The 27,140-nt window shown below is 37.7% G+C and overlaps 1 protein-coding gene across 4 annotated transcripts in view; it reads right to left on the reverse strand.

Moving 5' to 3' along the window:
- Positions 1-3,888: 3,888 nt before the first annotated feature.
- Positions 3,889-27,140, reverse strand: part of FBXL4 (F-box and leucine rich repeat protein 4) — a 64,222-nt gene continuing 40,970 nt past the window's right edge. For 3 of the 4 annotated variants that reach the window (XM_036890404.2, XM_036890405.2, XM_036890400.2), the window contains exons 7-9: positions 13,359-13,430; positions 9,456-9,768; positions 3,889-4,095 (exon numbers count right to left, since the gene is read on the reverse strand). In XM_036890404.2, the coding sequence (XP_036746299.1) occupies positions 3,932-4,095; positions 9,456-9,768; positions 13,359-13,430 (549 nt within the window). In that variant the 3' untranslated portion in view covers positions 3,889-3,931. The remainder of the gene's footprint in view (positions 4,096-9,455; positions 9,769-13,358; positions 13,431-27,140) is intronic. The other variant, XM_036890406.2, reaches the window with a different exon arrangement.

Genomic DNA, 27,140 nt, shown 5'->3' on the forward strand with positions numbered 1-27,140 from the left:
CAGATTGTACTGACACTGCCATGTTACTGTTGTTTATTTGACAATGCCGAGGTTGACCTGACTGAAGAGTTAGTGTTTATGAATAGTCTGCATGAAACAATTACAGGAAAGAATATTTTCTAAGAAGTTAAGAAAACATGAATTCAGTCCAACCTGAAGTAGAATCTGCTAAGATGTATTAGTACAACTGGTGGTGGTAAAAGTATGTATGGAGCCAAAAAAAAAAGGCTTAGTTGGTCAAATTTACAAAGCTTGTGAGAATTAGTGTTTAAAACCTATGGATATCTACTGCATTATTAATTAACAGGTAACTTTGTAGAATATATGTGAACTTAACCATCACAAGTTATCTTTTGTCAGCCACATAAGCTGAATATCCTGATTTGCCTGCCACACAGCAGTCCTGTTGGCTTAGCAGTGGTAGTTTTATTGGGAGTTTTTGCACTCAGAGCTGACACTGACATTTTCCTGATCAAGAACAAATACCCTCAACCACTATTCAGAACACTAAATGGCTTTGGAAGGTAGGCTCTGTTGCAGACTTGATAATGTTTTGTAATGAACTGAACCAAAAATTGAAACAGTGCAAAACAATAGGAACAGTTATTTCCATTGTATGTAGGATTCACTGGGATTCAGGAAAAGGCTCTGGACTCAAGGAAGGTTCTAGAGCAGTGCTTCTTGAAGGGTGCATCTCAGGCCAGCAGCATTAGCATGAACTAACGACTCATTAGAAATGCAAATTCTACTAAATCAGCAGCTCTGGAGGTGGAGCCTGCAGAACAGTGTTTATGTGTGAAAACACAGTAATTTTGATGACAACTAACATTGTTTGAATCACAAAGTAACATCGGGCTGCTTTATGTACTTCCTGTACTATGAAAAGGTAAGACAAGAAGCAGGAACTCCATGACTTTGCAGCAGATATATTTTCTGAGCTCAATCTACAGGCCCAGCAGCATTGTTTGGACTCTTATGCAAGTGTAAAGGTAATTTCCGTATTTCCAAATCCATTCAGTTGTATAATTGAGGAAGTTCCACCTAATCTTCGATCGGGAATAATTAATCTGCAATGTGATAACATGCTAAAAGGGAACTATCAAGAGAAGAAAGAATCTAACAGAATACTATCGATGCCTTTCAAGTGATGAATATGTTCAATGAAAATCATATTCTCATGGTTTAACATATGTATTTGACAGTACTTACCTCTTTGAAAAGACATTTTCAAAGACAAAATATGTAAAACCTTACTAGATATCAACATTAACAGACGAATACCTACAATCAATTTTGATGACAGGAAATACTAACTTTGAATCCCAATTAAGTGAAATATTATCCTCCCCCAGAGCATTTCATTTTTCTTGTTAGTAGAACCGTATTACAAAAAATTATTCTCAATTATTGTTATGCTTTGAATTGTCAATAAAATTTTGTGGAAATTTTCTCTGTTTAATTATCTACATAATAATGTCAATTTTGCCTCCTAGCCCCAAAAGCCTCAAATATTTACTATCTGGCCCATAACAGCAAATGTTTGCCGACTTCTGCTCTAGAGCCAGAAGCCACCCTGGACACTTAGAGCAGGGGTCGAATGCACTGCCTCTGAAGCCAGATGTCCTAGGTGTGTATGCTGGCTCTGTCCCCAGCTGCTATGTGATCATGAGTTAACTTCTTGAACCTTTCTTTGCCTCAGTTTCCTCATTTGAGGCAATAAGACAAAGTTATGATATCTAACTTGGAGAGTTGACGTGAAGACTGAGTTAGCCAATGCAAAGCACACAAAGCAAACATTAACTCAATGTCACCTGGTATTCTAAGATAAAAATATTACTTCACCCAGTTGGTAGTCAAATTATAAATATCATCCTCCTAAAAGGTCCACTGAATAAAACCTTTAAAATGTTTATATACATCTGTGACTGAAAAGAAAATCCAAGCACATGACAGTAACAGTGGGGGACACCACACCTTTTCAACTGTGCTGTGCTTCTGAATCAAACAGAAGATAGGATGGGGCATCCCAACAGGACAGTAATTCTCATACAGAAAGTTTCTTATATGGAGGAGACTGTAATAATATCCTAATATTTTAAATGTCACGATGTTATATTCTTTATATTCTACTAAAAAAATGCACAGTCCTCCCAAAAATTTATAATATTTCCATTTTAAAAATCTGAGATTATATGGCTTAACTCAACAATCTATTCTTTGTTCATTCAATAAATATTTACCGAATGCCTACTATTTGCCACATGTATAAATTCACCAGCTTAAGAACTTTGCGGGAAAAATGCTTTATATGTACTATTGACAGTACCCTCAAAAACTGCCTAAAGATACACATTAACCATGCTAATTTCTTAACTAAATGTACTTTTCCTAAAATGACTACATCTTATAACAAAAGAAATTCTAGAGCAATGCTGTCCAATATGATAACCACTAGCCTCAGGTCTACTGAATACTTGAAACGTGGTTAGTACAACTGGGGAGAATTTCAAATTACATTTAACTAAAATGAAATAAAATAGCCACACATGGCTACCTGCTGCCATATTGGACAGTAGAGTTAGACAGGACCACTCACCCTAGTACGTACTTTGGCATTTTGCCCTCTGGGAAAATTAAGTTGTTACAATATATCCTTAGCTTGCTATTCAAAACAGCCCTACCTGTTCATGCCAGAAAGTATTTTTACTTTCTTAACAGCAAAACAAAAGCAATTCACTTTTTAACAAAACAATGTTTGTCTTTTCCTCTGCTACAGCGGATTTCTAACTATCTAAGGCACTGTGGAATGGGGAAAAATATATATATACATATATATAAATAAAGTCCACATATAATGAAGAAGTCTTAAGCCTTTCCCTCTGGCAAAATTTTAAGGCATCTGCTTAACAGCTGAAAATTTATTTCATTTAGTAGTATACCTTTTTTTCTGGATTATGCCCATATTTTTATACTGATATCATCCAGTAGTAAAATAGACAAGTGTATCAGAAGTGGAAAAACTGAAAATTTTAAAGTTGAAAAGTTAATATATTAGCTTAAAAAATAATCTTAGATGAAAAAAATAAGATTCTTTCTCCAACTGACAATTTTGTATATGCCAAACAAAATACTGGCCAGGTGTCTTGCCTGAGGGTTTCAGCCCCGGGCGAGTTCCCTCTGGATTTGATGAGACTGAAGAGTGACAATGGAAGGTCTGGGGTACAAAGGGTCTTATACCAAGCTTTAGTCTCATGGTGGCAGGTCAGGCATTAGAATCCTGTCCACCTGTCTCGGCCTCTGCCCCAGGTGCTGCCTCTGCTCCAGCCTCTCCTCTCCTCTCCTGATCTCTTGCCCCCTTCTAGGCTCTGCTCTTAGCACTGGGGGAACTCTTTTTATAGCAACACAGGCAATAATGGCTTATCGTCAGTGGATATATAAGCCTGTGCCTGCACCGTAGGCTGAGTACTACTCATTGCACGTATACAATGGGTAGATTCGATTAGGACCAGGTGAGGATCCTGGCCATGGAACTTCCATTTTCCCTACACCAGGTCATAAGGTTTACATGGAGTTGTGAAAAATTAATCTTGTTTTTGCATAAATACTATGATGCTTTCTGCTCAAAGCACCTTTAAAAATAAGTTAAAATGTTTTCATGCTACTTTTTATTCAACATGTAATTATTGACTATAGCATAATATCACTGATTCACATAGGTAAAAATAATATAAGCCACTCACATACTCTTCAAGAAAAGTGCAGTATATTGTGAAAACATTTGTTCACATTTTTTCTTGATTTAATGGATTTCATGTTTCTTCAAAATCTACAAATGTCTTAAGACATTCATACCATTATGAAAACTAAACAAAAACAAAACCCCAAATAAAACACTACAAAAGCATAACTTTATTACAGAACACATATTAAGTCACTGAGTAAAGCTCTTTTTTATAAATACTTTTGGAAAGCTCACATGAAGTTCTAACACAGCTCTATTATCAATCTGGGAACAGAAGGACACATCAAGTAAGCAAAGATCTTTACAGGATTCCAGAAGTTTTCTTAAGGATGCCGGGCTTACCATTCTTGTTCCTGTTTAAAAAAACAAAAACAAAACGCCTTCAATATAACATTTATATAATGTCTTCATAAAAAGTCCCTTTATTATTTATTGTTTAAAACACACTTAAATAGCCTTTTAAAAATTAAGATTTTTAAAACAAAAGACTTCATATTGAAGTAGTCCTGAAAAAAAAAAATACAAACTGAATTCTCCCAGCCAATCTGGCCTCAAGGGCCTGCGTTTTCTCAATACTCTACCCACCTTCTTCATGCCTACCTTCTACCCCTTTCTAATCAGCTCCTCCAGACCTTCCTATTTCTGTTATCCCAGTTCAAAACTGTTTGCATATCTCATTTTCCTTAGTCCATGGGTCAAGTTAGGCAGCAATGCTTACGAGTCAACCTCTAATTCCATGTAATGCAATTACTGAGAGCAACTACCTCTCAGTGTTAGAAACTTCTGTTTCAGGTCCTGGAAATGCAGAAGAGTATGACTAGTGTCTGCCGTGAGGAACTCACTGAGCAGAGCAGAAAGCAGTAACTGTAAGATCCGGTAAATTTTATAGTATAAAATGTCATTCCTGAGAGTCAGATGATGGATAATGAGTACTATTTAGCCCATGTTAAATCTGAAGTAATGTGGGGATATTCATATGAAAGCGAAATTATATAAATTATGTAAAGCACCTGATACATGGCAGGCACTCAGTAAATACCAAATATCACGAGGCTCTAAGACGTCATCTGTTGTAAATGCACCCTGCTTTAACTATAGTTTTTCTAGGGAGAAAAAAGTCACATTCATGTTACATATATGCATTTTCTGGGATGCGGGCTAAAGTTTCTGAAATGTGAACCTACGCCTTTTCCCCTGAGAACTCCTGCCTACTCCCCTGCCTGCCCGTGGGGCGGAGCAGCTGTGACTATACTGTTACCTTGGCTGTTACTGGCCCCGTGCCAAACCAATACAGATTCTCCTGGGAATTTAGAACTGGAATTCAGTAAAGCCTGCAGTGTCCATAGATCCCCTGAACTAAAGACATGAAAACCCGGGCTGGGGCTGTTGTATTTGGCCATGTGTACCCAGAAAGGCAGAGATAGCCAGTGCAACAAGAAGAGAGCAAGGCAACACCAAAGGGAGCAGCAGCCATCAAAGCCTCTGTGGGTGCACAGCAGGGGCGGGTGGGAAGGGGACAGGCTCCTGAGCATGCAGGATAAAAAATAAAGAGAAAATAGCTTCCTTGCCTTTTGACGGTTTTCCAGCCCCTCCTGAGGTCTGACCATTGCTAGCTCCTACCCGTGGATCTGCGAGATATACCTGTATCTTCGTAGTAATTCTCTTTTTCTTACGCTTAAGTTACCTTGAGTGGGTTTCTGTTATATAAGATCAGAGGACCTCAACTAGGACACTGGCTACACGGTGTTTTTCTCCTAGAAAAATCTCCCATGGTTTTCTATTTGTCTGTCTTGGCCACTGAACTTGAGTTTCCTGATAAATTAGGAGTTCCCAAAGCCTCAGAGAATGCCAGGAGATGGGAAATCTAACCAGGCCAGGGCCCCCATCCTATGCTTCCAGAGCACCTTCTGCTTCTGTTCTCTCACACATTCGTGGCACGGTTATGTTCTCATTTAGCTTGCCCTTCAGGGCAGGGGCCACATCCATCTTGTTCACCGACTTCTCTCCAGGGTTTCACACGAAGCCCGACACAGTGTATGCTCAGTAAGTGCGTAATGAGTGAGAGAATGAAGGGATGGTGGTTCATTTCCCAATACCATGCCCTGGCTGGGGCCCTCATTAGATGGATTACTGCAGCTCTCCCTAATTTTGATCTTTTTCTTCTCTAATTCACCTACTACTTGCTTCCAGATTAATATTCCTTAAACAGAGCTGTTAATACATCACTCCCACCCCTCAATAAAAGCTGTTAATAGCCATTCCTACTTAATTTTGTGCAGATTCCTCATTCTGGTGTTCAAAACTCTCCATGAAAGCCTCTATTACACTATCATTCTAAGTCAAATTCAATGACCTGTTTTCTGAAGACACTGGTTTTAACCCCTATGCTTTTGTTTCATGCTGTTCATTCTACCTAAAATGCCCTCTTCTGCCATTCCTATTTCCTATTCACTTTTCAAGGATATCTTTCAAATACCCATTAACCTTTTAATTACACTCTTACTTATTCTTTTAATCATATACTGTCTCTTCTTTGAGCCCCATCAAAATAGACCTGCTTCTGGATTGCAATTAGTCATTTGTGTGCTTGTTTACTCCTTGCTAGGCTATAAACTCTCTGAAAGGAGGGGCTGTATCTTACTCAGCTTTGTCCTGACCGGTTTTTCAGTGTGAAGGAGGAATGCTACTTAACACTCACATGCGCTAATCACAGAATGACAAGTAGAATGATGACAGTCAGCTTGGCTGAATTAAGAATCTCTAAAAAAGAATAAGGATTCTAACAGGGAAGAAAGGAAGCTACAAATAACAGTAAAAATAAAGACAATAACAGTGTTTTAGGAGCACAGACTCTGGTTCAAATCCAGATTCCCTGAGACCCTGAACTAGCCATCAGACCCTGGGCAAGTCACAACTTTCCAGCCTGCTTCCTCTGCTGTAGCAAATAAGAACTACCTTGTAAAGTTGTTCTGAGGATTAAAGCAGTTAATATATGCTCGGAACAATATAAAGCACACAGTTCCATTACTATTCATTATTATTATTGATTTTTTTTTTAACGTGCATTTGTATTTGATATAAGCTGTTCCAATATATTTGCAGGATGGCTGTCTTCCATCTATAATGAGTTTTGGCATAATAGATATTGCTATTTCCTTGCTCGTATGCTCATGAAAGATATTTTCAAAAAAGTCACTATATTTAGCTATTTTTACGTGTCTGTCAAGAAATTCCTACCCATATAGGCCAAAGTCAGGCTACCTGACAACCAACCCCATTGTTCATCACAATTGTGCTTTTGGTTTAGGGTCAGTTTCGGTGGTTCTGTAGCTTATCTTTCAGACACTGACTACTCTTCATCTTCGGTGTGTGAGTTTCATTTTCTGCTTTCGTTTTTGTTTTTTGGAGGGGAAGAGTTGTAAAACAGACTTCAGTCAACAAAAGCACCATCCTCTGAACTGAAGCCTAATGCAGTTGGCGATGCATTTCAACAGGCCTTGGCTGCCTTTCCTTATTCTCCCTGTGAATTCATGACTTTTCTCTTGACTTCTCAAAATATTTCTCCTATAAAAGGTCTAGGCTAATTCAAGGAAGAACGTGGGTAGGAAGGAAAATAAACAAGGTAAGTGGGGGGAATGGTATGAAAAAAATAGTACTGACTGTGGTGGGGCCAGAGATCCTAGATTTGAACCCTTGGTCTGCCACATCTTAGCTGATGGGCTTTCGGTTCCCTCATCTGTGAGAAGATAGTGATATCCAACTTCCTGAGCTATGAAGAGTGAGGAAAATACCACAGAGGTGAAGCATCTAGCCTAATACATGCACACACTAAGCAAGAACTTCTCCCTAAGTTTTTAGGCAAGAATTTCTGCCTAAAGTAGCTTGAAAACTAATATGCAACCAAATAAACATCTACAAATGTATCATAAGCCTGGACTGTGGACAGATTTTAACTGAAACTGTTGAGCAGAAAGACAGATATGAGTGGGATGAAAAGAGGGTGCGGCCCACCAAGAACTCAGGGAGTTAATCAGGTAAAGCCAGAGAGCCGAAAGTACTCACAGAGTTAAAGCCCTCTGCAATGTGAGTTCATTCTATGTGCTTTGCACCTGGTCTGCCCTTGAGAATTGCTCCAGCTAAAGCAGGTGAGATAGGGCAGAAACATGGGACAAGCATCAAGATTGATTTTCCTCAAAATGCTGTGATAAGAATACCACAGTAAGAACAGGAGGGATTTGACTTAAGGCTCAGATTCCACTTTAAAAGAAAATTGGGAAGTTAGATTCTTGGCATATTCTTTGATAATCAGCCAACAACCTATCTCGAGGCAGGACAAGAAGTCTTCACTGATCTGTTCTTACTGCTTGGAGGCAGCCACGATCTTGGAGAGAAACAGGAAGTTCATCCTGTAGAACTGTCTGGAGGACTGACTATGGATAAAGATATACTGTCTCCCACTGGGTAGACATCATGAGATGGCATGAAAGCCTATGCCCCCCTAAACCTTCACCTTTATCCCATTCTCGAAAGCCTTGAAAGACAGAATCCTAAGCCCTTAAGTGCGCCTCCTCTCTGAGGTTGCCCACACTCCCCTTTCTTGGAGTATTTTTAGAAGACTTCTTACCGCTTAACTTGCTGTGCTTTGTCTCTGTGCTCTTTCAGTGATGTCTTCGTCACTTTGCATTTCATTCTATTTCCCAGACTTTAACCCAAGTCTTCGCTCTCTCTGCCTTACGTCAGATAAGTAGGGAGGCCTGATTTGAGCTTGCAAGCTCCCGTCAATGAGCTTCCATTCCTCTCTGCTTTAGTCAAGTGAACCTGCCTTTACCTGCCTTGACGCTGGCCCATTCCCCCCTTGGAGTGCATTCAAATAAAGGTTTTGCTCTGCTGCGCTCCTGTGCCTCTGCCCTTCGATTCTTGGTTGTGGCGGGGACAGGTACAGAGGAGAACAAACTCAACCCCCCAACAAAACCATGATCACAGGTGTTGAAAATCTTCAGATTTTCCTTTTGTTGAATGTTTAATAAACAGAAGAGGATGTAATGAGCACTTCATGGACTAACCTCTTAGTCCTAATAGATGACCAGAGGGCACAGGGCACGTGCTATGTGAGTTCACAAAGTACCAACTGTGTGGACAGTTACATCTGTGGCATTGCTGGGACTTCTGACGACAGTAATAGCTAACAAAATCACACAGGGGTCCTGGCTGATGAGTTGCAATAAGGAATCCTAGAACTGGAAAGGGTTTTCAATCTATTTGCCTTGGGGTACAACTATTCCTAAAAACTAGGATTATCAGAGATGGAGATTTTATAATATTCCTTAATCAAGAGTTTAACATCAAGAAGCTTTATATATATACATATATAATTCATTATACAAATGAATTAATTTCTTATCTGTCCTTAATCAAAATAGAGAACACAGCTCCTATAAATTCTCACTCTTCTTACTAGACCAAGCCTTAATGGTTATTTAGGGCTTTGACAGGTCCAACTATAAAATTCTGTTATTGTTTTCACTCTTTTACTTAAGTACAGATATAATTACTCTCTGTACCAATTGACCTATCGGTGCACTACTTATCAAACCAAGCAGTCTTACCAGGACAAAATTTTTGTTGTATCCAAGAAGTTTTTTTCTCTTTACAAAAAGTGGGAGATTAGCTTGTACGTCAAGGCTTTAAAACAATCCATGTATTAGATCCTCACCTAGAATGTCCAGTTGCCGTAATCGGATACAATTGCTCGCCAATTCTTCGATGTCTGTGTCACACACAGACCTATTAGCTGTAAGAAAGAGTTTCTGCAAGTTTGGGAGCTGGCGTGCTAGTCTGGCAAAGCACCCTGTGCTGCTCTGCAGGGTAGGACACCAGCCGAGGTCGAGCTCCTCCAGGAGGGGACACCCAGAAGCCAGTTCTGCTATTCCATTCTCTGTAATATTCTTACATCTCCACAGATCCAGGGTACGGAGTTTTTTACACTTGGCTGCTATCATGCTAGCTATCACATCATACTCTTCAATCTGGAAAGGAAACCATACCAATCTCTCACATATTATGCTCAGAAATACAAACTATTTAGAGCTAGTTAAAACATTCTTAATTATTTCCTGTTGTTTGCTTCCATGTAAACATACCCACATTCTTGACAGTACAAATCTGCCTCATCTCACAGATCTGCCACTACTTCCAAATAAGCAAGTGTAATCACTTACTTAAAAATCCATTTAACGCAACCCCACACAGGGGATGTTAGTGAATTAAGTCCCAAAGTAGCCTGAGATCTGCGAATCTGAGGGCGTGTGTTGTGTCTGCGTGCCTCCCATTCTCACCCTGTTGCTGCTTGTTTTTTTCTATTTTATATGCAATTCATCAATGCTGGAAGGTGTATAAGATCTCCCCTAAAAAGGTGTGTACTTTGCTGGGCTCTAAAATAGCATGTGAATATGCTGATGGCACTAATACGGATACTAGTTTTGGGTTAAATGAGGCATTTGGTGACTGGATATACAACATGAAAATAATTTGTATTGTGATATGTTAATCAGCATCAGTTACTGGAAGGGTCCAGTGATATCGCTCATGATCACGAGGGTAAGCCTCTACTAATCAAGGGTTGAACATTTCAGTTTATGGGCTTTCTATGCTTTATAGTGTTTTTTTAAACAGGTTCTGTTAAAAGTTTTATTTGATTTTGTTATAACCAGGTATCAAAATTATCACTGCAAACATTTCCAATGATTATTTCCTTTTGTTCGATGATTATTCATATGTTCAACTACTATGTGCCAGCATCACTCAAGATGCTGGGAACAACAGTGAACCGAAAATCAGACTTTATTCACATTTGGGGGAAAGATGTACAAATGAGCAAAACAAATTCAGAGAGTGACAGTGGTGTGAAAATAATAAAACAGGGTGATGTGAGGGAATCAGAACGTCAGGACTTGAAGGAGGGACTGGCAGACTTCGGGATCTCCAGGCCTGAGCTTGGGGGACTGAGGAACGGGAACAGGATCTGCAGGGCCCAGGGGCTCGAGGGCAGGAAGGCTGCGGGGCTTGGAATCACGAGGGGCCTGGCCTCTCGGGACACGAAGGAGCTTGAATTTTTAAGAACTAAGGAAACGAAGGAGTGTTTGAAACAAGTGTGATTTACTTTAAAAACAAAAAGTCCCTCTGGCTTCTGTCTGGAGGCTGGTCTGCGGTGGGTGAGAATGGAGGAGGAAGCCCAGGGAAGGGCTGAACAAGCTCAGAGAGGAAACGGGCTTGGATTAAGGGAGCGGAACTGCGGAAAGGAACAGATTGGGCTGCATGCCGAGTCAGAACCAACAGGACAATAGGCTAGACAGTGGCGACGGTTTCTACGGGTCTGGTCTTCAGTAACTGGATGGTAGACTCATACAGAGGACCAGGAGAAACACATTTGGGGGAATATAAGTGTCTACTTAAGTATGTGTACCCAAACAACGCAAAACTATAGCTTTGATAATTAGAGCAGCCAATTAGCTTCTTAACAAAGGAGCAATTTATCAATTTTCTAAACCCATGCTCCTGATTGCTATTAAATTGATAGTCAAAAATAAATTATCAAATGCATCATCAGTGCCTTTGGTAATCTGACAGAAAAGTAACTGAAATATACATGGTATTAAAGTATCAACCAAGAGCTGTCTGTGTCACTGCCCTGGTGAACCCTGGCCCTGCTGAGAACCGTGTTTCTATGACAAAAATGGAAAGCCTCAAATATAATGTGAGTAGCAGTAACAGCAATATTAGCAGCATTCCTGAACTTCAATGTCAATTGCCTAAAGCCTCATTTCCTGACAAACAACTATCAATGCTAACAATGCTTACTGATACCTACATACTTTAGTTTTAAAATAGCCTAATTATCTAAAGCAAAATTTCCCAGTGTCCGTATTATTATGTACAAATTATTAATTGCACATTAATAAATGTAATATTGAAAAATGGACTGATTCAGTAGTCAAGTAAAGTTGGAAAACACTGCTTTAAGCAAAGCAGTTTCTTGGTTTGTAGGACATACCACTGAAAACGCCAGGGGGATAGCAGCATTTCCTCATTTTGATCAGGAATCCTTTCCCCAACCCCCAATATTTTTTTAATTGAGTATCTTTTAGGACTCATGTTCCAGGAACCAAATTTGGAAAACGCCAACTTAAAATACACCTAATTCCAATGATAAACATTTATCTAATTCCAACTCTCAAATGTTTGTGGTCAGAAGCCTGCTTTTCTAGAGAACGTTGCTCCAGTTTAAGGTGAGATATATAACAGGCCGAATAAGGTACCTCAAGCTACAGTTAAACAGGGTCCTTATTCATCTACAGGGGGCTCGCCAGCAAGAAGCAAATATCCACCTTGCAGTAACTGGCTGGTTTGTGGTCACAGAAGTGCCACCGAGTGTCACTGGGCCCACCCAGGAGAGCCACTAGAGGGACACACAGAAGCCCATGAAATGGTTTACAAAGGTAAAAATTTGCTCAGAAGGAAAACCTAATGCTGAGTTAGTGGGCTGCCAAGACTGTTTCCCGAGACTGGGATGGGCCTCATTTCTTCTCTGGGGTTTAATCAGGCCTAACTGGCAGGATTAAAAGTCACTGGGACATGAGGATAAACATGTCATGCTGACAGGCTCCCTAGCCTATACTGTTAAATCTCGGGGCACCTCTGAAGCCACTGCCAACCTCCAAAAGTTGTTCAAATCGGATCTATTTTAGGGTGAATCTAAGCCTAGGGCACCAGGAGAACTTCTCTGAGCTTGCAACCATCCTGCTTATTCAGGTCTTCCTTTTGTGGATGCAAAATTAGAAAGGTCTGGGAACTCCTGAATCTACTTTTGGGGGGTTGGGGGAGAATGGGGGTGACTGCTCCACAGTCAATTATATTGGAAAACATTTTCTGTGGGTGTGTGCATACCTATCCACCAAGAATTCTATTGTCCCTTAATTCTCAGTATTTATTTATAAGCCATGTAATTTAGATGAAAAAGATTTAACTTTTCCCATGAGTACTTTCTGTGGCATATAAAATCAAAATTTTATATCTGGAAGGACTTTAAAGATTATCTAGTCCAACAGTCCCCAGGCTTTTGGGTTTCACAGACCCCCCAAGGGTGTCTGAGCTCTAACACAGGGTGCTCATCTGTATGTCTTACCCAGTAAGGACGGTAAAACAAACAAAATAAACCTATCCACTATCATCAGCATTTCCAGAAAATAACCTCCCAACTTAAAAACTGAAAGTAGCTTTGTGAAAAACTTACTCAACTACTGGCATTTAGGTATGACTGATATTTGTAAGGAACCCGGAGAGGTAAATGGCTTGTTTGAGGTAACATCTGGCTGGAGGCAGAATGAAACTCTCTGCACCACACTGTACTTCTTCCCTTGTTCTCACAGATGATAATGTCCATGTTTCAAAGACATACTCTCTGATTTAAGAAAAATATTTGAGAGTGGAGGACACAGTAGTTAACCATCAAGCTGAAAAGCTGTGGGTGGGTGCAGGGTGGGATAAGTCAGGATAAAATCCACCCATGGGAATAAAAAGAGAACAAACAATTGAGTCTAAACAGTTTTCAAATACTTACCATTACACAGCTACCCAAACTGAGGTGCTGAAGCTCTGAACAGAAGTTCAAAATGCTGAGCAGCGCGGTTTGCTGCCATCAGGGACCACATTGAAGGCGAGTACGGAAAGTCAAAGAAAGTGAAGCAAAGAGAAGAGGTCAATTAGACATTAAAGGCTGTCACTGCTTTTCGTGAAAGAGAGCTCAAAACTGAGGTGACGGGCACCACGAATGCCATTTAATGAGTCCCCAGATGCTCCCACCATTGATTGGCTTGGAGTCAAGGCAATCATTACTAGTCTCCATGTAAGTCTTCACTTTGTATATGGCTTTACATGCCCTAAAGACACCTATATTCTCTATGACCTCTCAGTTCACTTCCCCAAGGTAAACAATTTGAAAGTCTGGTTAAGAATGAACCGACAAGCTAAGCAAACCCTCCCTCCAAAAATAAAACCGCAGAGGGCTGGTGGCGCTCTGAAGAACGGCGGCAGCTCTGACATTCACGATCAGCTGCAGCCTGATGGAACTGCCAATAGAGTCACGCCCAATCAGGACTGAGCTGGTGACTTTAATGTCACAGGATTCTCTTTGCTGACAAGGACTCAACAACCACTGCGCACCTGTCACTAGCGACATGCTGACTGAAACATACACAATGTGCATTTTCTGCTCACGCGCTTGCCATTTAAACCCGCCTGTACTGTGCAGTGAAAACAGTCTCACCACTCAAGAAACGCAAAGGTGTGCACGACAGCTACATAATCGTCATACCAAACGTATCTCTAAATAGGCATAATTTCATCTGATGGCATGTCTGCCATGGAAAACTGTAAAAAACAAATAATGCAAAGCATTCAGATTACTAGTTTCTCCTTAAATTTAGAAGAACTACTCAAACTCATGTGGCAAAATTTCTTTCTAAACATTTGAATTTGATCTTATCTAACAAAATTCAGGTATCAAGCAACCTCTATTTCATCTGTTCCAAGTGTTCAGAAACTGAAAAGTATCAGTCGGGGAGGAGATGAAGAAATGTCAGTGACAATATAAAACATTTGTTCAAGCCCCAGATAGGACTCTCATTGAAAGACTGAAGTAATGAAATATTTCAGATAAACTTAGGGCAAAAATAAAATAATAACAGCTATAATAGGTCCTAGAGAAATTCTAGATTTAAGACTAATTGTTTGGCCATTGGGTATTTCTTTAAATGTAGCAAAAAAAAAAGTTTCTACTGATTTTTACGCTTGCATTTCAACACACCTTATAACATTTACAGGACAATCCCATGTAGCTCTCAGAATGTTGACACCAGAAGAGGTATATGAAGATCATTTTCAGATTCTCCATAAAACTTAGCTATTTTAATTTCCTAACAGATAGGAAAATGACATTAGGTTTGTTTTCATTAAAGTACCAGATCCTTAAAACCAGGTTGTTTTATAAGATTTTCCTGTGTGCAAGATCCAGAACATTTAGCTATGCCCAGAGGCCTCTGTTCTCTTTTATTTTTTATTTTATAAAAGGGGTTTATTCTTAACATGTGACTAATACAGAAAAGAAACTATCATTTTTTATTTCCACCTTACAAAAGGAACTAACGTAGAACAAAAGAGGTTCATGTTGAATGATATCACACACCTTTGCTAAATAAGAGAGGTGAGATCAAATGCTGAAACCAAGATATAAGGCTAGGAGGTGATGGCTGAAGAAAAAAAACTAAGGATGACCTTCGAAGATATGCTGTGAGGAGCGTGACAAGCAGTAAAATAGTGATAAATGAAAGGGCTGACAGGCAGCACTCAGGTGAGCAAATGAAGTTAACAATGTCGTGACTTTCTCTAGCAGAGGTCATGATCAAACACACTGAAAATGCCCAGGTTCAGAGAGCACCTCGACAGATCAGTTCGTATTCTCTCTAAATGCACTTAACCAATTTCCTCCTAGAGTATCTTGAGGATACTCTTTATGCTGTTAGTATTCAGAATTACAGTACTGCTAGTGACACAAAGCACAGAGAAGAAACTCAGGGGAAACTAACTCTTCGTCTCCAGACGTAAAAGGGCTTGATATTGGGGAGATCACCGACTCAATGGGTTAGAGCAGGAGTTGACAACCCAGTGCCATGGGCCAAATCCAGCCCACTGCCTGGTTTTGTAAATAAAGTTTTATCGGCACAAAGGCACACCCACTCATTTACATATTGTCTGTAGCTGTTTTCACACTGTAAGAGCAAGGCTTGAGTTGTTACGACACAGACCACATGGATGGCAAGATCTAAAATATTTACTATCTGGCCCCTCACAGGAAAAGTTTGCCCACCCCTACTTAAGAAAACAATTCTGTCATAATGAGTACTTGCAGAACTTCTACACATTTAGGACATACAAATAGACGGATTAAAGCTATTATTATGTGTACTATGAAAAAGGTATTCAGGAATAAAAGTGAACATTTTTATAAACCTCTTTTTAAGATATAAGATATCATTTAGGTTTCCAGGTTCACAAATTCTGCTGGTTAGTCCTGTAAAATTCAACAGAAGCAAAAGAGTAGCTCTCTAAAAAAAATACAATTTAAATAGCAGCTTTAACAAGGCAAGGCAGCAGATTCATTTTCAAATGAGTCTGTAATTTTTAAACAAAGGCCAAACTTATTTAAATCACTGTGGAAAGGAATTCACTAAGCATGTTCTGGATGCATGTGAACTTCATCCACAGAATTATCAAAACATACCCTAGGTGACTGCTGGCATCCAGCCATAGAATGTATGTTCCTAAAGAAAGAATTCTTTTGCATTCCATCTATACCTACCTACTAATCTTGTTTGGCACCTTTAAAAACCAATAAATAACTATAAGATACAAAGAATTATCATTAATGCCTATATTGGTTACAAGGAAATTTATTAAGAAGTAAAAGAAGGCAGGAATTCAAATTTTCATTCACAGCTTTTTAAGAGATGCTACCTATAAACTTCATCATGTCCCATATTTCTAAACTCCAGACTTCTGAAGTGCTAAGTAAAAATAATAAAATGATAAATGAGTGTTTATTATATTCACATATAAGTCCAGACAATCCAGATTCATGGCTCGGAATGACACCTATGCACACCATGTACATTTTATAATACAGTGGGACCTTACGACATAGGCCGTGCAGTCCAGGAAAAGAGCCAGGCCCTGGGCGGGTTAAGAAAAGCTTGGGGCCACTTTGTGTGGCCACCTGGCGGAACAGGTTCATCAAAAACAAACCAGCTAGATTCTAGAAAAATAACTGAGGGCACAACAGAATGTAGTTTCTAACTGGTTCAAATCAACTAGCTTCCAGATGCAAAACTAAAATATCCTGCTGTTACCCCAAAGCTCATTATACACTCATTAGCCTACTAAAAATCACACCTCTGGGTGCCATGATGGCTCTGAGGCCGACCGTATCAGGACAAAAAGAGGGTGAGGCCCCTATCTCCCCTTAATCCCTTCCCTCCTCCAAAAAACCCCAACCATCCTGACAAATATTCCATTCTCTGCGTAAACTCCGGCTGTAAGACCCCCAACCCTAACCTCATCACGCCGCTCACCTCTCGAGCACGCCCGACTCCCTTCCCGAGCGTGTACATACACTGCCACTTTAATAAACGGCTGCTCACCTCTCGAGCACACCTGCACTCCTTTCCTGAGTGTGTACTTTCATTTTATTAAACTACTCTTTACTTGTCTCTGCTCAACCCACTCGTGGGTTCTCCGTCAATCAGAGTCAAGAACCCTCTCCCAGGCTGAGGTCTCCCCTAGCTGGCAGGGACTGCCCTGGGTGGAAATGCCCGGCAACGCTTGTACACTCAGTGTATGCAGTACTGCGCTCACTCTTTTATGATAATACAGGCTTATAGTTGTTATGACTAGTTTATGATTTCTTTTGCCCAGTTAAAAATTGTTTATTATCTTTAATAAAGATTGCAACCCTTAATTCTTACAGCCTTTATATAGGAAAGTAAGATTCCAAATCAGTATTCTCTATTCTAAAACACAATTCCTAAAAAGGAACATATAAAAGAAAGCATATTAAAGGAACATATAACAAGCTCATATATTACAGATACACACCAGCTAAAATATAGAGATTAGTGACAGCACCTGATCACAAATAAATGTACTTTCATTGATGATATATTTCAAACACATCAGTGCAATATCTACATGTAATGAAATGGGATTTTATAAAAGTATATTCACTAAATGAATATTCATAAATTTGTATAACAAATACTATTAAAGAAATCTTAATCACTCAATTACTGGAATTTAAAATACACATGTATATGTATTTAAAAATATAACACACACATACACACATATATTTATAAATTTCTCTTTCTCTAATTTTTTTTTACCCCCAGTGTTTAAATTTCAATAAATTTGGAGAAGAGGAATATAGAATAAAAATTGAAGCATTCTGAGAACCATTTAAAATACTTGAAACTATATGATTATTTAAATCCTCATTCCAGAGTATCTAAATTCAATGAGATTTGCTATGTACCATCTACCACAAATTTTCTTTTATACAGCTTAAATATACAATATGGTATAGATTATGTACTGATACATAATTATAACTTTAAAATACTATTTTATTGGTTAAACATTAAGATCAACATTACAGTGGAAAAGTTAGACTCCTGATTGATATCCAAAAAGAAAATGTTAAAGATCATAAATGACATAAATTAATAAAGCTTTTACATGTCTTTGAGGAAAGAAAGGAAAGGTTTCTAAACCTAACTGTAGATGGCTAAAGTTGTACTATACCAGACTCAGAAATTTGGCAATACAGTACAAGTTTCAGGGTAAGGTTCAAATAATTTATTCCAAAAATCCATGTGTGTGACAGAATAAAATCTGAGACTAAATCACCCACACTACCCTTGTCCTGGTGTCTCATTTCAGAACCTATTTTTCCCATTCTAGTGGAGCTCTTCTATAACAATACAGTTGAATCCATCTTTGCTCACAGATGACTAAGCTGATCAATTAATTTCCACATCAACCCATAATGGATCGCAGCAGAGATTTGCAGTCAAAAAGTCACAGCAGTTTGCACACCAGCTGGACTGGACAGTACCCTTACTAATTATATAAAGAATGTTTTGATCAGAGGGGTAAGGGTTGGACTGTCAAGAAAGAACGGAAGAGGAATGTGAGGCTACGCTGGGTTACCACTGCTCACCTAAATGGCCCAGCTAAGAGAGTACACTGGTCCAAAAACTAAGTATCTTCTTCCAAAAGCACTTTTTTCCTTCCTGTTAAGATGAAGGTGTCACCCTATTCTGTGCCTTTAAGCATTGAAGTCACATAACTAACCCTTAATGTTCTCACTCTAAACTCACCAAACAAGTTTTGTAACTACAGTTAGGTTTCCCTTATGACATGCGTGTGGGAGGCTATGTTAATTAGCTATCTAATGAATGGTATCCTTCCAACAGTGAAAGACTAAGTTAATTTGCTATCTAATCAATGGTGTTCTTTCCAGCTAGATTTATTATGCCTGGTTCACTGGTCACTTTCACTGAAGTGGATGATAACCAGTCTGACACCCAAGAGAGGACCTCACCCCCACCCTCAGCATCACTGTGCTCACAAGTCAGGCTTCCGGACTGCCACTGAACCACAGGCCGTTTGCTCAGGTCACACACACCCGACCCCACCCAAAGCCTCATGCTCCCACTGGAACTTCTACAGAACCAATCAGGATAGAGAGAAGTATAGATGTATTTTTGTCTGGAGACATATATCAAGGACTTTTTTAAAGTTTGTTAGTTTTAGTATATGGTTAACTTATAATTAGTAAGTTAGATGTATTAAAAAGATATTTAAAATCTTAACTCTTCTGTTTAAGAACAAAGCAATTGTTAATATCCTTTTGTTTTATATGTTACCTAGCTAAATTCATCTATCTGAAGTGGACTGCACTATAGATGACAGTTAGCTTATGACAGCTTGCATTAGTCAATTTAAATGACCTATGTAGGTTCTTCCTATTTCAATTTCACCTCTTGGTCTTAATTAGTTATCGTCACTGGCTTTAAGTGAGAGGCCATCCCTTCATTTGGCTCTACTTAAGGAAAGGCCACCCCTGCTTCTGCTTAACAATATACAATAATGTGTTCTTTAAATTCCACAAGAATGCAGTAAGGAGGCCACCATCTATGTGTCAGAAAGCAAATTTTGTGGCACTAAATCAAATCATGCTGTTTTTCAAAAGAGTTTATTTTCTTTTGTAGGAAAGCCAAGTGCTTTCATTAACAGATAGGGTGGTGGATATGCATTTTTACTTATATATCCACTCTGCTGCATAAACTGGCACAGAAAAAAGGAAACAGGAGCAGAGTGTTGATATCCAACAGTAGTAAAGATCAACTCCTTTCGCTGTCTTCTATTTCACGAAGATGAAGGCGGTGGGGTCCTTGAAACTGTCACCACAGCCTAGCAGGCCCAGTAAACAGCTGCTGCACCGTGCTTACGGATTACTGTCATATATAGTCCCCCACAATACCTGTAATCAGTTTTTTCACTTCTTCAGATTCTTTCAATTTATGCTCTGTCATTCTCGAAGTGAGGCAATCAAAACTGGATGCAGGTGTTCCATTTATAACACCAACTTTGAAAAAACACTCTTGGTTTTCTTGCCTGCTGCTAAGCAACAGAATGCCATTCTCACTGAGCTTCCTATCAGGCCCCACCTCACCCCCTCCACTCCAGAGAGAGTTTTTATCCAAACAAAGAAAAGGTAAACAGGCTCAAACTTCTAACACTAACCTAGATTGTTTTAGTAAATGCACAGGATTTCTCTATAAGACACGTTTTATGCAATATGTTAAAGGACTACTCTTATGCCATCCTTTACAAGCTGTATAGTCGGCTGTGGCTGCTGTGCCAAAATACCATAGACCAGGCAGCCTAAACAACAGGAATTTATTTTTTCACAATTCTGGAGGCTGGAAGTCTAGATCAGTGTGTCAGCAGGGTTAGTTTCTTCGAAGGCAGACTCTCTTCTTGGCTTGAAACTGGACGCCTTTACACACAGCTCCTCCTTCTGTGTGTCTGTGTCCTAATCTTCACCTTCTTCTAAGACACCAATCATATTGGGTTAGGGCCCTCCCTAATGACCTCATTTAACCTTAATTACCTCTTTAAAGACTCTTTCTCCAAATTATGAGACATTGGGGGTTAGGGCTTCAACCTAAGAATTTTGGAGAGTCAGATATATGCAGATATATTTACCCCTTTAGGGGTAAAGGAGATTGTATCTTCTATTTATTTTCAAATAGTTCAGGAAAAAAATTATGCATATAATAGGGAAATCTATTTTTTATGCAACATTTCTGTAAGCCTGAAATTTTTTTCAAAAGAAAAGTTTTTTCCTTTTAAGGATTTAATTTAAAAGTCTATTTAACGAGTTATATTTTTACAGCCCTCCTCTCATGAAAATACACCATCATGTATGGCTAAAGAAGTGCTTGTGATCAGTGTTTGTCATACATGAACAGAAATCTTATTATGAAGGACCAATGAGATTGAAATAAAGTCTTTCCAATCACTATATATCTATCTCTACTATAATTACTTCTTTGTCACAGACGGTAGAAGAAATGAAGTACAACTAAAGTTTCTTTCCTAAGTTCCCATCTTTTGCCTAAATTGTTGTCTATGCAACCCTGAAAGATCCACCAAGTTCAGTAAGAAGAAAATTACTCTATTTACCAACCCAGCTCACTAGTTATTCTGGGATCACATAATAAACAGGGGCTCAATCTCAGGTCAAGGGTCATTTCTCCCAGAAAGGTTCCCCAAACACAGACCATTTTCCAACAGAGCACATGCTTGTGATACGATGAGCATGCATTTGGGCTCACTGTGTACCAGTCTACTCCATCTCTCTTAAATGTACTAATAGCTTGTTCTTTACTAGGCATATGTTTACTGAACTGCATCTACTAAATGCAACAAATTTATACCACTCACTTGGCACATATCTTACTTAGTGAATTTTTTTTGTCGGGGAGAGACTGATGTTATAAACAGACATCTGTTATTTCTCTGATTAAGCAATTTTTCATCACAGTTCTAATCACATCAAAAAAAAAGATCTCATGAAATAATTAACATATCAAATTGAACCATATTTCACTACCTTTTAGGGCTAAAATTTATGAACAAATACAGTTCAAATATGTTCTTGGAGTTTCTTAAGATATAGAGCCACCAATCCATTTGCTTAGTAGATGTAGTTATTTTGTAGGAGAAACTTATCTTCTGCTTACTGACCTATCTGATAATTGGTAAGAAATAGCTATCACTAATTCACTCAACACAGGTTTATTGACTATCTACTACATAAATTCACTATAGTGAACACGAGATACTGTTCTAGGTATCAGTTGTAAAGAAGTAAACAGTCAAAGACGGTCCCTCTCATTATACAGTGTTTACAATTTAGGAAAACATTCCTTTTACCAGAAACAAATCATAATGGTGAAAAAGACACTTCAGCCTAAATGTCTCTTAGCATATGATGAAAAAGATACTATTTAAGAAGATCTGTAAGAATAATTGTGCAGGACTTTGCTGAGTAAAACTATACTATTTTCACATTTATACAAGTCCATCTAATGAATAAAGTATAGTTTTTTTTAATTTTTGATATTATTTTTTACAAACATGACCTAATCTGGTCTTCTCAATAGCCTATAAGATAGGGTATGTTTCTTTTTTAATAGATAAATAAACTTTTAGTTCAGTGTAAGTGACTTACCTAAGGACACAAATCTTTTAAGGTAGGAAAGCCAAGATAAGGACTGAGTTTTATTAAATGGGTCACAGACTAAATAACAAGTATCTTCCCAGTTTTTAAATTATGAAATAATGTGTGACTGTGATACCCAAACCTCACTGCTATGCAGTCTCAATCACAGCCATAGTCTCAACAAGGTCCTAATGCTGTTTTTTGCTCATTGTAGGGTGTTAGCCATAGTAATAGCCAAAGCAGTGGAGCTGGGGAGAAAAATCCCTTTTTTTCTAATTTGGTAAATTTGAGATTTTTGTAAGTTTACATTTTGTAAACTTAAGGCATACAATGTATTACTTTGATATATTATATATTGTATTATGATTGCCACTGAAGCAATAATTATAGTAGAATACTATTGTCTATATTCATTATGTTGTGCATTAGATCTCAGTCTACAGCTTATTTACTACCTGTTACCTGTTTGTAACCTTCAACACCATTAATCTTACCCCCTGCTCCCCACCCCTTGGAAACCACCACTTCATTCTGTTTTTTTTTTTTTTTTACATGTTTGACTTATTTTAATCAGCTAGGCCAGATAGTAAAAGACTAGGCTCAAAACTTGGTGACAATGACACCTGGGACTTGTTTTAAGGTTGCTCTGATTTTGGCTTATTACTGAAGCAGAAACCAAGCAGTACAAAGACCATGACTGGGACACACCCAGTTCCTGACAAGGCTGGACATCAGGCTCAAGGGTCAGCGCAGCAGCCTTTCTGGTACAATACATAGGGAGAGAAGCCCAGCACCGTGGCCCCAGCGCTTGTTTCCCCACTGGCTCAGGAAGGGGCCACGTAGGACTGCCAGGTGCAACCTGCCAGCATACAAGGAAATTCTGACCCTACTATAGTCTCATTCTCCCAGGTTCTCATTCTAGTTGAGCAATCTGATCTGCAACATGCCTGGATGTGCCTAACCACTTGAGAACACACCACCAAGACATCAACAACACATAATTTGTAATAACTAATTGTTATTTGAAAATACAGATTATTTAAATTATTATTTTAGACTTCAAATTAAGTTTGTTCATAATAAAAATAAAAGACAAAAATTCCATTTCCTATGGTACATATTTTAGACTAGAAAATATTTATAGAATACAACTTAATTATTTCTATTTTACACTTTGGAATATAATGTTATATATCTTAGTTACAATGTGGTATTTTATCAGTTGCAACTTAGAAAAATAATTAAGTGATAAAGAAAAATCTCTTTAAGGTAGAGTAAGCCAAGTTATTAGAATAACTACTATTGTATGCTTTTATATATCTTATGATTTTAACTATAACATCCAAGGCCACCAAACCTAGGTTCAAACTCTGACTCTAACTTATTGCTGTGTGTCACTGGGAAACTTACTAATCTTTTGGGACCTTTGTTTCATCATCTAAGGTCAGAGTAACACCTCCCCTCATTGGACTAGTGTAAAGAACTAAATAATATGCAAAATGTCTAGGACAGCAAATAGAATATACTGAGTAAGTTTTCCCAAACTTTGGGACTAAAACCCAGATCTCTAATATCCTCAAGAGCTTTATTTACTATACACAGAGTCTAGCTTAAGTCCTATTAAATAGCATAAATGTATTATGTTTTGTAATATAAGTTACACATAGGCACATAAACTACAACTCTATTATATCATAAATCTAAGCTCTCTGATTAATATACTATAAAAGAGTCAACATTTTTGTAATACTAATTTTTGTTTATTTTACAACTTTGTGGAGTTTTAAAAAACAGGGATAAAACAGGTACTGGATAATATGTATTTCTTAAAAAATAAAAATAAAAACCTCTCCCAGGAAGTTCAAATTTGTATCTTCTTTTTCTTCTCATGTTTCCTTAGAATAAACAGAGGCATTTGAAATCAATTACTGCACCATCTTTTCAAAACATAACATCTAAATGGACTGCCAATGATTATGTGTAAAGTCTAGAGAGAAGCCAGTCCCTGAAATCTCAGCTTCTCATTCTCCGTTCTCATCATCAACATCACCGAGGGAAGGTGGATGGAAAGGAGAAGGGGTGACATAATGCTTTGCTTAAATGATAAGAGAAGTGTTTGCCTACTGATACGAGTACCAGTTCTATGGCTTTTACCTGTTTTAAAAGAGACCAACTGATTGTGTTGCCTTCTCTTTATTCCACTGGGTTACTTAGTACACATGTGGGAGTCTGATGTAGGTCCCAAAAGTGAGTAACATATAGGTCGAGAGCACTGAATACAGACTTGGGAAGCAGGAAAAGTAAACACTGCCTGGGTAAGTTTTCTCAATTTTGAATCTTACCACTTAATATTACTAAAATGACATTTTTTATTTCACTGTAAATCAACTGCAGTTCAGTGAAAATCAATTTTATAAATTTTTCTACACACAGTGGAAAAGTTGTATAGGATAAATTTATAAATGATTTTACAGTATTTTAGCAAATAGGCTAATAAAAACAAATTTTAATAGGTAGTAACATAAGGTACAACCCAAATCTTACTTAATTCATTCATACAATGATCTAGACTTAGATGCATATGTACAGATCTCCACTCTTTGAGATTTGAAATCTTTTCAATCCTTTAAATCATCCTTTAAAAAAAATTGTCTCAGTTTCTTGAGGTGAACTGAAGAAAACTGTGGGCTATTTAACGATTCCCTGACACTCAAATCATGTTAATATATAACATTCCGAATGCACCCCATGGGATATACTTTTATAAATCACCACAGATGTATAGCAATTTAATATGATTTCTTGGCTTTAACCCTGTTTTCCTTCCTGAAGGTTCATTTAATAATTAACTATGTTATATTTCTTCTTAAAATTAAATAGGAAAATTTTAAGTGGGGCACTATCTTGCTCAGAGGATATCAGATTTTTATAGTATACAGGCCAATAAAATAGTAAATATACCAGTAAAAAGCAGGTATGACATAATTTCAGAATGGACAGGCCCATCCAAGAAAAGACAGTTGGTACTTTTATACCTACACAAATGGTGCATGATTTCGCCACAGACCTATAAACCCATGGTTAATACTATCTTTAAACTGGCATTCAAGGACAATAGTCCTTTTATGTTACAAGTAAAGAATCTGGGAATTTCAGAAACTATGTGACTTAACTTAAATTACTAAGCTTGTCACTGGCAGGGCCAGAAATATAATCAAAGTCTTCTTTCCACCATATCAGGTCCCCAGTTAATCTCTAGCTAAACACTCTGCCCCAAACTGGGAATACTGCATTAAACAGAAATTTGCATACTCACATACTTTCAGGCTTCTACAGATCAGGAAAAAAACTTAGTAGAAAAAGTTATCTACTCTGATCTACCGAAAAAAGGCTATACACCCAGATGGCCTTATAAGTAAATTCTATCTAACACATAATTCCCATTTCTTCAAGTTATTCCAGATTTAAAAGAGGGAGAGAGAGAAAGAGAACGGAGTTTCCCAAATCATGTTGCTATGTAAAACCTTAAAGACCATTTACCATAACCCAGACTGTTGACACAACACCTATATTAAGTCAGTTAATCCTCACACCAACTCTTTGAGATACATTGCCATTTTATAAAAGGGGAAGGCAAAGCACAGGGAGTCAAGAAACTTCCTTAAGGTAAAAAAAATAGTAATAAAGTTAAAATCCAAATCTAGGCAATCTGACACCAAAATATTAGAAAAGTAATCTAGCTATATGCTAAACTAAAAACATGTAGGGACTACCCCAGAAGTGTAAGGACTGTTCAACATAAGTCATTAGTAAAGAAAAGAAGAAAAAAAGATGACTGTGTTAACAGAAGCTTAAAAAGCATAAACAGTTTTGATAAAGTATCAAAGTATCTTTATCAAACAAGAGTGATAAAGACTACTTATCAGAAAGCAAGATCAAACTACATATAAAAATAATCTATAATAGGGTCTAGTACATAACAGGTACTCAAATATTTTTGTATAAATATTTTAAAAAATGAAACATTAGAGACATTCCCACTATATTAGAAATAAGACTGGTATGCCTGTTGTGATTCTTTTATTCTACATTATTTATGAAGTTCTATCTAACGTAGTAATATTTTATATACTGGAAAAGAAAGAAAAAGTGTATTTATTTCCAGATTATGTAATTATGTCATTAGAAAATCCAAAATCCAAAATAAGTTATTAGAGCAACTATAAGCATTCAGTAAGGTTAGCAGATATAAATACACAAAAAACAAATTTTTCTTTTAATACTAACCATAATCAATTAAAATTAAATAGAAGAAAAAATAGCATCTAAGATAATAAAATGCAAGGGACAAAGTAAATCAGAAAGATACAAAGATTTAAAGCCTATGTGAAGAAAACTATAACATGTTCCTGCATATCAAACAAGACCTACATAATCAGATGGGAAGCCTTATTAAAGAGACAACTGAAATATAATGAAGGCACTTCTAATAAAATCCTTGCTGAAAGATACATCTGGAAAAATAATATACCAGGATTTACAAAAATACTTTAAAAACAATAGAGAGAAGTGAATTCCCCTATCATATAGGAAAACTACAAAACTGCCATAATATTATTACTATTGCTATTGTTATTAGCAGCTAATGCTTACTGGGGGTTTATTATGTTCTCGGAAACCTCCAAGTACATTATATGTAATTTAATTCTCACAATGACCCTATGAAACCTGTACATTTATTATCTCCATTTTAGAGATAAGGGAACTGAAATACAGGCAAGGGTTCACTGTAGTGGAAAGCAATTGGTATATTATTTTGGAAAAGTAATTCGGCTTTCTTATTTGTTAATTCAATACATATTTATTGAATAGCCAACCTTTACTTAGTACAATTCTAGATGCTGAAACCATGGCAATGAAAAAGACAGGCAAGATTCCTACCCTCATGAAACACCTTACATCCCAGTGTAAGGACACAAAAATCAAGAAAACAGA

Source organism: Manis pentadactyla, chromosome 12 (genome assembly GCF_030020395.1).
Source record: "Manis pentadactyla isolate mManPen7 chromosome 12, mManPen7.hap1, whole genome shotgun sequence".
Lineage (NCBI taxonomy): Eukaryota > Metazoa > Chordata > Mammalia > Pholidota > Manidae > Manis > Manis pentadactyla.